This window comes from Equus przewalskii, chromosome 32 (assembly GCF_037783145.1).
Source record: "Equus przewalskii isolate Varuska chromosome 32, EquPr2, whole genome shotgun sequence".
In the NCBI taxonomy this organism is placed as follows: Eukaryota; Metazoa; Chordata; class Mammalia; order Perissodactyla; family Equidae; genus Equus; species Equus przewalskii.
Genome location: NC_091862.1, coordinates 15,290,419 through 15,302,492, shown reverse-complemented (window position 1 = coordinate 15,302,492; position 12,074 = coordinate 15,290,419). Strand labels below are relative to the sequence as shown.

Genomic DNA, 12,074 nt, shown 5'->3' with positions numbered 1-12,074 from the left:
AAACAAGAAATGCAAAGAAGGATAGGCATAGTGCTTTGAAGAAATAGTTGACTAAATTCGATGATGGATTAGATGCAGGAGGTACGTTTAGCAAAAGTTTATTAAGGACCTACTGTGGGTCAGTTAAAATTGAGAGCAAATGAGACACGGTCCCTGCCTTCATCGAATTTACTGTTTACTAAGAAACATATATTTGTCAATAATCACTCAGATATGAGACTGGAGATTGTGGTAATGTGAAAATGTATTCCATTTTCATTGCATCAATTGACTACTAAATATTTCTATATGGATACCCCATTGATATTGCATATGCAATATGATTAAGAGAAAACTGTAAGGAACTTTGAATGCATGTAACTTGGGGGGCTTAATTTGATGAGGGGGCCTCACGAAGTTATCCCGCTGGTTCTTAATTACCCCACATTTCTAGGGAGTGGACATCTCTTGGTTCTTTTAATTTAGCTTTGCAAAAATATTTCCTCCAGAAACCAAGGCTTAAAAAATTTCTTTTAAATGCTTAGCTAATCAGGGGAATAATGCTTTTAGGATGGCTGATACCATGATTTACAGTTAGAAAAACAACAGTATTTGATTACTTTGAGCTTCAAACTTTTCTTTTGATTAATGAAAATCTTCCTGGAAAATACTTTTTATTGTGCTGTACTTTTACTGGGTCCAAGAGAGTCTGGACCCAATAAGAATGCCTTCAGACATCTCTCTTAATCATATTGAATATGTAAAATCAGTCAGGTATCCATTTGGAAATATGCAGTAGTCAACTGATGTAATGAAAGTGGAACTAAGACTAGTCAGTTGAGTTTCCAATTTCCATAGGTGCACAGGGGTCATCTTTTGATGTCTGATCTGTCATGGTCCTGCCATCATTTTCCCTTCCATTATTTTGTTCCTTAGCCACTTGTTTGCCTTAGACTTGCAATGTATTGTCACTGATGCAAAACATTCCTCTATTTCTCACTTGAGCTTCAGCCTTACTTCTTTTCAGAGACTCTTTAAAGGTATCTGTATGGCTGAAGAACGTCTAATCTTTTAATATGTAGCTTGACAAACTAGTCAACTTCTTATCTTCCGAGTATTATGAGAAAGAGCCCAAGATGAGAAACTAGAGAGGTTTGGTGACAATTCAGTGAGAAAGAGGTAGGAATTTTACAGAGAAGGAGATGTTTTAGCTATTTGTCTAAAGAATTATTTAAATCTTCACTTAGAATAAAGGGATAAGGACTTTCTGAAGTCTCTTATTAGGGAGGTGGAACCTGCAGATATTTAGAACATGAAATGAGAGTAGTGAATTTTGGTCCTATGAAAATAAAGAGAAGCCAAAGGGCCTCAGAGGCTGAGAGAGAAGAAGAAAGACTGCCCTAAATGTGGTATAAACATTTCCTACTAAAGAGAGGGGAAGCTAAAGGTGCCAGGTGGATGACAGGTGCAGATGGGCAGGGCCAGAAGAGAGCAAGCAGGAAGAGATGAGTCCAGGATCTCTAACTGGGCTCATCCTTGGGGACTGATCTAACCACAGGTTGGTGGCTGGCCCACCCCTGTGGCTTGGTCTGAGTCCAGACATGGACACCTCCCACTCTGTTCCTTTCCACTGCAGATGATTAGGCCAAGTTACTCTGCGTTCTAGGGACACAGATCTCTGCCTGGAGGCAGTTGTACAAATTAGCTTGGTCTAATGGATGCTCAAGACAACTTGAGTATGTTTCAAGGTGCCACAAGGCTTTGCCGCCCATGAGAAGATCTCACTTGCCTTTTAGCTTGATCTGGATTTTATTCTTTATCATGACATCTCGGTTTGAGAGTCTCCTTAGAGCAGGGCTGGGCCAAAATGATAAATGACAATGTTACATACATGAATTTCCAAGCTGGATAAAAATGTTGCTTTATGGAGAGGAAATATGGCATGTATAATTTCCCTCTCTTCTTTTTGGATGCATTCTGGTCTTATGCCCTATGTCTGCAGTGGATTTTCAGTATTCCAGGGACATCTCAAAGAAAAAGTATAGATGAAAGACATTTTGCTGACAGCATACATCTCTGCTAGATCTGGGGAAAATGGACTGTTGCTATTACATTTTTTACCAGTACTTTAACAAGCAATATTTGAATAGAACATTTATATTATTGTGAGAACTATCACTTTATTGATTCAGTCATTGATTAATTCATTTGGTAACAACACTTTTTGAGTCCCTATTCTGGATGAGGCACTATACTGTAAACACTCAGGGTTCCAAAGATGAATAAGATCCAAGGAACGTAGTAGACAGCAATGGAGATGAGAATGTGCAATTGAAGGAGTAATAATATAGTAAGTGGCAGAGAGAAGGAAAGAAAAACCTGCTATCGAGTTCAGAATAGAGATAAGTTGTTTTGAGTGTGTGGGGATTGAGAGTGGCTGGCAAGGTAGGAATTCATGCAAAAGGTAACCTTAAGAGGCAGTAATCACCTCACATCCAGTAAAATGGCTACTATTAAAAAAACAAAATAATAAGTGTTGGGAAGGTTGGAGAGAAATTGGAACCCTTGTGCACTGTTGGTGGGAATGTAAAATACTGCTGCCGCTATGGGAGACAGTATGGCGATTCCTCAAAAAATTAGAAATTGAATTACCATATAATCCAGCAATCTCACTTCTGGGTATATATCCCAAAGATTGAAAGCAAGATCTCATAGAAATGTTTGGACATCCATGTTCATAGCAGCATTATTCACAATAGCCAAAGATGGAACCTACCCCCATGGATGGATGAGTGGATAAAGAAAATGTGGTGTATATACACACACACACACACACACACACACACACTGGAATATTATTCAGCCTTAAAAAGAAAGGAAATTCTGACACTTACTACAACATGGATGAACCTTGAAGACATATGCTAAGTGAAATAAGGCAGTCACAAAAAGACAATACTATATGATTACACCTAGAGTAGTCAAATGCATAGAGACAGAAAGTAGAATGGTGGTTGCCAGGGGCTAGCGGGAGGAGAAAATGAGTTGCATAATGGGTTAGAGTTTCAGTTTTATGAGACAGAAAAGTTGTGGAGATGGGTTACATACTAAGGCAAATACATTTAACGTTACTGAATTGTGCAGTTAAAAATGGTTAAGATGACAAATTTTATGTTATGTTTCTCTTACTACAATTTTAAAAAATGCAGTGTTTTATTATGCTGGGATGAGTGGAAGACACTTGGAACTTTTGCCCACGTATATACTATTCATTCATTCAACAAACAAGTATTGAATGCCTGCTATGTGCTGGGCGCTGAGCTAGGTACTGGGGCTCCAATACTTAATAAGATTCGTCGTCACTGTGAATCTGTCCATGACATACTTACTAACTGCCCCTTCACCAAAGACACTAAGCTTCTCTGGTTAAATATTCACAGCTCTTTCCTACTGACTTGAATCATGCATAAGACATTATTAAGCAACAGTACAAAGATTTGAGGTTGATTGGGGGCAACAATTCGACAGCATGATGATGAAATGGAAAGAGATGGGTAAGACAATATGAATTAGAATTGAAAACTGCAAGCCAGTGCTCTGTAAGGATATTAAAAGATAAAGAACCCCTCTTTGAGGCTGCCAACCTAAGACCTAAGTCATTTAGAATGGAAAAAATTGGCAAAGTCAGACATATTCTGCCCAAGGATGGTATTTTGTGACTATCATGGCAAGTGTAATTGGCAAACCACTGCCACAAAATCGTGGACGATATTCATGAGGGAGAAGGGTAGAGAAGGATCGTAAAATTTGAACTAAAAGGAAAGACAGTCCTTGGGAAGGGGAGGACCGATGAATGTCAATGTGGTTTGGTTATTAGGATGGAGAATGGAAACAAGAAGCATGATCTTCCTTGTCCAAGAGACCATGGAAGCTCTATCTTCAGTTCACTTTAGCTCATCCTAGGTTTTTTTTTTTGAAGTCTCATAGGAACCTTCCCTCCATCTATCCTTCCAATATCTTTCTACTTCTCTTTTTGTTCTATACACCCTAGAACACTCTATTCATTTATTTAAATGTATTCTTGAGTGCCAATTACATACCAGGCACTGTGCTGGGCTCTGGCTGTATACCTCCAATTCTCTTATACCAACTTTATTTAGTTGCACATGCCTAGAAAATCCTGGGTTGACATACTTTCTGCTCCTATACCTGGTTAGATGAGAGATGCAAACTTAGTCTTATCTACTCCTTTTCTTATTTTCTTTCTGTCTTCTTCCAGGTGTCCTCATCGAGGCTGTTCCTTCTACCTGTGTCTTTAATCCCAAATGCTCTACTTTCCGTCTTGGCTTTATTCTGTTTTCCTCTTCATACCTTCAACCATCCCCTCTCCACTGGCCCATTCCCTTCGGTCTCCATGAAGCCTTCTTAGGTCTCTTTGGTTCTAAAAACCTTTTTTTGTCTTTATATTGTTTAGCAACCACTCTAGCTCATTCTCTTCCTGGTCTCGTCCAAGTTCTTAAAGGAGTGGCCTTGGCTCATTTCGTTTCCCTGTATTCCATCCACTTTTCTGCCCACTGGATTTTGGCTTGTGCCCATATGCTGTACTGAAACTCCTTGCTCAGTGTCCTCTTTGTCCAATCCAACTTCACTTTATCAGTCCTTGTTTTATTGGACTTTTCTGCCTCATTGGGCACTATTGATCTCTCTCACCTTATTAAAGTGTTTTACTTCCTCAAAACTTCTTACTTCCCCATTTCCTTAGTTCTCTGAGAACTTTCTGACTGTTTATTCTGTTCCTTTTCTGGAATATGCTTCCTCCGTGAAATTTTTAAAGGTTGGTGTAATCATTTTTGTTCCTCTGTTCTCATCCTGTGTGTTCTTAATGACGAATATTGAATATTGAATAGTATCCTTAAATTATGGTTGAATTATAAAAGCTGATATCCAGGGTTATCTGGAAACAATGACACAAAAACCAGAATTGTTATCCTTCTACACCTGTTCTACACTGTTGATCAGTTCATCTGAGTTTCAAATGCTCCAGCTGTTTTACGCTTTGTCTCTGTTTCCTAAAGACCCTTAATGTGGTCTAGAATTGGAATGAGCATTGGTCTCTAACAGTTCTGAGTTAATTGCAAATCCCTGAAAAAACCGAATAAGTCTATTAGAAACCAGCTAATTTCATTTTGTCAGTTTTTGGATAATATGTTCTGATGTAAGCAGTCCATTTTTAAAGCAAGTTTGCAATAAACAATTTCCCCTCAAGGTTAACATAATAGGCAAACACCTTTTGCTGCAACAGACAGCGAGGTACTGAAAGATTAGCTTACATTATGTTTCATTATTTCAAAATGTCAGAATAAAGTGGATCTGCTGCATCTCCCAGCCTCTTATTCTTTAGGGTAGAGTGCATGTTTTACACTTTTCTTGTTAATGGATTCACTGTTTTTTTTTTCTCCTATTTTTTTTTTCCAGGCCAAATGCAGATAATCGACGCCAGGGAGGTAGAGAGAGATTGGCCAGCTCCGGTGACAAGGGGAGCATGGCCATGGAATCTGCTAAGGAGACTCGCTACTGTGCAGTGTGCAATGACTATGCCTCAGGGTACCATTATGGAGTCTGGTCCTGTGAGGGCTGTAAGGCTTTCTTCAAGAGAAGTATTCAAGGTAATAGTGTGTTGAAAACAACTTATTCCATTTTTAATCCTAAGAGGGGACACAACTGAGGAAGGCATATGATCAGCCATTTGTACAAAACATTGATATCTAGTAAGTCTGCTAATATCTTTGGTAGAAACGTGGAGAAGAGACAGGATCTCAGGAGAAGGAGTTGACAAATGCCAGGGCAGTTGTGGCTGAGTAATTATGCTTCCTCCACTTAGCAAGACCCAAATAGTCTTGAGCAAGTCCACAGGAGGAGGATTTCAATAGCTGGGTCTCTGAGCTGATGTCCATGCCCTGATTAGGGGATGGCAGGTGGATATTTGTGTCTTACAGGCAACTAGGCTTATGTGATAGAGTGTGATATTAATTGTCCATACATATTCTGTCTCTGCCTTGACTTTATCCAGATGAGTATTCCATTCTGATCTTTGTTCCAGACCAATTCTAATTTAACTTATTCTTCTCTTGCTCTTCTTCCATCTCTTTGTCATCTCAATGGATGACATGACCTTTTGCTAAAATGAGAAGACCCAATGGCTTGTGACTTGTAACAGGGGGCATATTATTTGTACCAAGCAATTATTACATATCCACCTGTAACATTTCATTTGCTAGTGTGCCATGATCCTTTTCTTGCATATAGTTTACTAAGTGCAGCTTCTCTGATATACTGCCAACTACATTTTATTTCTATTCCAGGAGATTCTATATTGTTGTGTTATAAGGATACTGTGGGGAAACCTCAATTACTTTGCTACCTAAAATGTCAATGCTAAGGATTCCCTGTCTGACAGCAACAGAGGTCTGAGGGCAGTTTAGGCTAACTGAATCACTTTTTGTTGTAATGGTGGAGCATTTTTCTCTATTTACCTTTTCAGCTTAAGTAAAGTTTAGTGCATAAATACTAAGAATATTTCTGATGGAGTTTCTGTATGATTCCCTCTGTGGAAATTAAGACTTAAGTAATTTGTTGAAAACCAGACTCTACTAAATTAATAGGTACTGATGGAAGAAGTAATTCGTATGGACTTTTTGCAGCAGTTCTCCAGTGTCGTGGCATGAGATGAAAGCTGGGGGCTGATGCCCACTGTTTATTTTTCCTTCCATTGCTAGTAAGATAGGTTTCTCTTTTTAAAAAACGCTGTTCATATCTTTATAGAGTAGCATGTGAGGTCAACTTGGTCCACTTTAAAAGCACTTTCTTTGACAATTATTGCTTTCACCATCTTTTAGAAATCTCCTGTAAGACTTGGACGTTTTTGTTAGAAATTTTAATCAAACTTATGATATCCTACGAGAGCAAATTTTTGTTTCTGTATATATTAATACACACATATATGTATCTCAACATAAATTATTTAATTTTACTAGCTAATGCTATCTCCATTTAGAAAAATGATATTTATATTTTGGTTTAGGTTAGGATAAGCCCTTAAAGGTTTTTTGGCAATTATCTTCATCTGTGATTTTATTGTTTCTTTGATGTTATATAATCTACAATACCATTATTTTCACCAAACATTTAGTCTGGTATTGAAAAGTCATTTGACAGAGGGAGGTTCAGCACGTAAGTTCAACTGCAAACTTGGAGGAGTCATTTATGTGAAACTGAGTTCCCTCATCAGTAAAAATGATTTAGAGCGGTGGGCAGCAAAGTTTTTCTGTAAAGGACCAGAGAGTGATTTATTTAGGCTTTGCAGGCCATATAGTCTCTGTTGCAGCTCTGGCATTGTGGCCTGCGAGGAGCCATAGAGGATATGTAAATAAATGGGTGTGTGCCAATCAAACTTTATACACAAAACCAAGTAACTGACCAGGGCCGGCCTGTGGGCCGTAATTCTCTGACCCTTGATTTAATGTATGAGCAGGGAATAGATGTTTTCTAAATCTAACATTTTGATATTTTTTGAGTACTTATTCTTACCTGCGCTAGATGTTCTGAGGGAAATAAAAATGCATGTAAGACAATCCATAATCCCACAAAATTTAGAATTTATTTGGGAAGTTTATTTGGAGAGGCAAAGGTACTTGGTCTCATGATAGAATTAGAGAGTAAGTCAGTATAAAGCACTTACTGTATGATAAAGATAAGGAAAACAATAGATGAGTAAAATAAAAGAAAATATTGTTAGTTATAAATGTAACATTATTGAGACGAAGACAGAAATGATCTTCCTGCAAGAAGCAATAACAATATTCTTACAAATTATTTTCATCATATACAGTTGGCATTTAGGAGTGTACTGTGTCCTACATACCTTCACGTCAAACTTAATATATATATATTTTTTTATGGATTGGCACCTGAGCTAACAACTGTGGGCAATCTTTTTTTTTTTTTTCTGCTTTATCTCCCCAACCCCCCCGTACACAGTTGTATATCTTAGTTGCAGGTCCTTCTAGTTGTGGGATGTGGGACGCTGTCTCAACGTGGCCTGATGAGTGGTGCCATGTCCCCGCCCAGGATCCGAACCCTGGGCTGCCACAGTGGAGCACGCGAACTTAACCACTTGGCCACGGAGCTGGCCCCCAAACTTAGTATTGTCTCTAGGCATTAAGCTATCAGAACAGAAAACACAGAAAAAAAGAAAAATACACATAAAAAATCAATGAAGAAAATGTGAGCTAACGAAAATAAATATTTTGTTAGTATGGCACTATCTTGAGTTCAAATATTTAAAAAAATTTTTGGCTATTCTTTGATAGTGAAAATGTATATCTGATCTCCATCTTGTGTATACAGACTAAATAGTAGGATTTCATTGTACTATGAAAAATTGTACTATATAAAGGGTGTAAAAGTGAATTTCTACCTGGCTTCAAAAACTTATTCCTTATCATGGGATGAGGTCACTTATATAAGGTTTCTTAAGTGAGTTGACTATTGAGTGCAAAGTTCTGGAAGAATCCTAGAAACAAGGCAGAGTTATTAACTTTTAGTGGAAGAGAGGGATGTTAAAAATTATTTAGTTCATTAATTAATTCATTTGTTCATTGATTGCCTCTCCTAGGCAAAGCACTGTGCAAATCCCTGAAGATACAATTATAGGAAAGACAGAGTCCTTACCCTCATAGTGCTTATAAGGTAGAGGGAAAGATGGACAAATATACTAGCGTTTAAATTACAGTGTCACAAACGCCAAGATGAGGGTGAGTGCAGGGTCTTACAGAAATCCAAACTTCCCTCAGTCCTGGTGGGGGTTGAGTCAGGCTCTGAGAAGGTTTCCTGATTTAAAATTAATTCTGGAGGATGAGCCAAGTAAGCAAAATGAGGAAGGAAGACATGAGTGTTCAGTCATAGAAATGAACATATGAGCAAAGACCAGGAAGTAAGATAGAGTTTGGGGAGTTCTAGGAATAAAAATTAACAAAATTAATTTACTATAAGATTAAACAAAGACATTCCTGCTCTGTGTATTTATTCATACACCCTGAAAAGCAAAGTAATTTATTTCCTTTTCACTTTAATAGCATTTCCGTGTATTGATTTGTTTGTGCATATAAAAGGGAAACGCCAGAGCAAGTTTAATGCTTTCTAGTCCCATTTTCTCATCATACTCTTGATAACTTGAGACTAAAAAGTTTTACTGACCTTCTGTGGCTCTTTATAAATCACATTGCCCTTCAAACCTATTTAAGGACGGTGAAGAGTCTGATATGCAGGTAGAAACTTCTGAAGATGCAGTAGCTCTCCCTGTTTTCTTGTTACTTAAGAAGAGAGGTAGAAATGAGTATCCATCAGATTACTCTCGTGCTCTAAGTGTTTTAGTTGAAGAGGTAAAGTGTTTGGCTTGAAAGCATACAAATTTTCATCCACTACTGAGTGTACAAACTTGATTGCTCAAGAAATTGAGTAATAGCCTCCAGTGGAACATACTTTTTTTTTTTAAAAGCAAAGTCAAGGACATTATTTAAGGGAGGGAGTGAAATTGGATAGTCTATGAATTTATTAATCATTGCAGGTGAAGATGGACTGTTCCTTAAGATGTATTGTGGGCAGAGACTCTTGGACGAGTTATATAAGCAGACTTGGTTATAGGTTCAGCAGCCAGGTACTACCTTTTAGTATTGTTCCCAGGAAAAAGGGCTCCACTGAGCTCACTGCTTCTCTTATATTATTATTTCAAATCATCACAAGGGACAGTGGAGGCTCATGTCTGTCTATACACCTCTGGCTATGCTGCCACTTCATATTCTCTCTCTAAGTCATATTTAGGAGATGCTTAACATTAAATCAAATAGGCATGGCCCAGGCAGGTGTTGGTTTAAAGGTTAGCTAAGACCAGGAGGACACGGTATCAGGGTGGAGACTGGTTATTGTTCAGTGCACTGGGGACCTTAGGTCCTACAAGGATAACTTACAGCCCAATCCACCAGGCCTTAGAAAGCATTAGGCTGAGACAGTCCAGCACCCTGGATAGCTCCTTCTCCAGCTGCTGAGTGTAAGCAGAGACTTAGATTCTGAACAACCTCAGGCCCATTTAGCTGCCTCTGTCTGCATTTTAGAGCTCTAGTAAAAGAGAACTTAGCTCTTTTCTTCTTAGGAATTCACCCTTCTTCACCCAAGATGGATTCGTTTTACATTTAGTCTCACATTTCCACTTTCTGGCTTGACATGTACTCCCATGCCTGGAAAAGACCAGAGGATGAGGAAGAAGTGGAGGCTGCTCTTTCATTACACTGCAATTTTATCTCTGGAGTCCTTTCAGAGATACACCTCAAAGGTGAGATCCTGGCAATGAGGGAGACAAAAATACTAATTCTTTGGTACCCATCTTCCTCTATTTTATGTGGGATGCCATCACAGCATGGCTTGGCAAGCAGTGCTAGGTCCATGCCTGAGATCTGAACCCTGGGCCACCAAAACGGAGTGCGATAACTTAACCACTACGCCACTGGGTGAGCCCGAGGAGAGGCCTTTTAGATATGTTAATCAAGTGGTGTAGTCTTACACTTACAACTCTCACTGCACTTAAAGTCCAGATTCCTTGCTATGGTTTAAAATACACTGCATGTTCTTACTCCTGCTTCCTTCTCCCCCCTTTCACTGTAATCCAGCCCCAGTGGCCTTCTCTCTCTCTTCCTCCAACTCACCCAACCATGTTCCTTCCTCAGGACCTTAGCACACACATGTGGTTCCTTTTCCCCCTTTGCTTGAAGCACCCAGATCTTTCCTTGGCTGGCTTCGTGTCATTCGGATCTCCACCCAAGATCACCTTCTCGGAGAAATCTTCTCTGATGATCTTACCAAAAGTAACCCTACAATACTTTGCCTCTAGTTTTGTCATCCTCTATTACCCTTAGTTTTATTTAAGGCCCTTAAACCTTTTATGAAGTTCTCTTCTTTATTCATTTGGTTTATTATTGTCTGTCTGCACCAGGTGCCACCTCCCCATATTCCTGCCCAAACTTGGATGTAAGCTCAGTGGGAGCTGGTTGCTGGTCTGGTCTGCCTTGTTTGTTACTGTAGCTCCGCTGCCTCTGGTGGTGCTGGGCACATCTCTGATAACAGTAGAATATGGCAAGAGGTCAAAAGAATGGTAGATTACCTGCTAGAGAAGCTCAGAGAAGGCAGAAATTTCACTGGGGAAAGCTGGCAGGACAAGCGTTAATGCAAGTGGTATATTTGACATAGGCCTGGAAACTGGACGATTTTCTAGGCAATAAGATATTTGGAAAAGAATTCTAGAAATGTGAAATAGCCTAAACCAAGATATGCTCAGTGAACAATGAGTAAATCAGCCTGGAGAGAACAGAGGGCTTATTGTCCCCTCTCTGCCTTTTTCTTTTCCCTCTTCAGCTCTCTAAAGGTAGGCATTCCTCAGCATCTGCAATCTCTGCTCCTTTCACTTTCTCGTCCTTGTCTCTGCCCTGTTTCCCAGGCAATCTCATACCTGTCTGTTATGAGTCAAAGTGTGTCCCTCAAAAAGATATGTTGAAGTCCTAATCCCCAGTACTTCAGAATGTGTCCTTGTTTGGAAATAGGGTCATTACAGATGTAATTAGTTAAGATGAGGTCATACTAGAATAGGGTGGGCCTTTAATACAATATGACTAATGTCTTTATGAGAAGAGGGAAATTTGGACACAGAGACAGGGAGGAGGACGCTGTGAAAAGATGGAGAGAGAAATTGGAGTAATGCTTCTGCAAGCCAAGGAATGCCAAAGATCGCTGGCAAACACAGAAGCTAGAAAGAGGCGAGGAAGGATTCTTTCCTGCAGGTTTCAGGAGAATGACCCTGCTGACACCTTGATTTTAGACTTTTAGCCTCCAGAACTGTGAGACAATACTTTACGTTGTTTTGCGTTACTCTTTTGTGATACTTTGTTATGGCAGCCACAGGAACAATGTTTAAGGCCTAAAGTATCAAAGTCATGCAGGTATCTCCCAAATCTAGCTCCTGCCGCAACCTTGTTTCTTAGTGACTCCTG

At 39.2% G+C, this 12,074-nt stretch overlaps 1 protein-coding gene across 13 annotated transcripts in view; it reads left to right on the top strand.

The window, feature by feature from the left end:
• Window positions 1-12,074, top strand: part of ESR1 (estrogen receptor 1) — a 345,943-nt gene that overhangs the window by 124,057 nt on the left and 209,812 nt on the right. For 8 of the 13 annotated variants that reach the window (XM_070603027.1, XM_070603031.1, XM_070603022.1 and 5 more), the window contains one exon: window positions 5,455-5,645. In XM_070603027.1, coding sequence (XP_070459128.1) covers window positions 5,455-5,645 — 191 coding nt within the window. Of the gene's footprint in view, window positions 1-5,454; window positions 5,652-12,074 lie in introns of all 13 variants that reach the window. The other 5 variants (XM_070603019.1, XM_070603024.1, XM_070603028.1 and 2 more) reach the window with 1 other exon arrangement.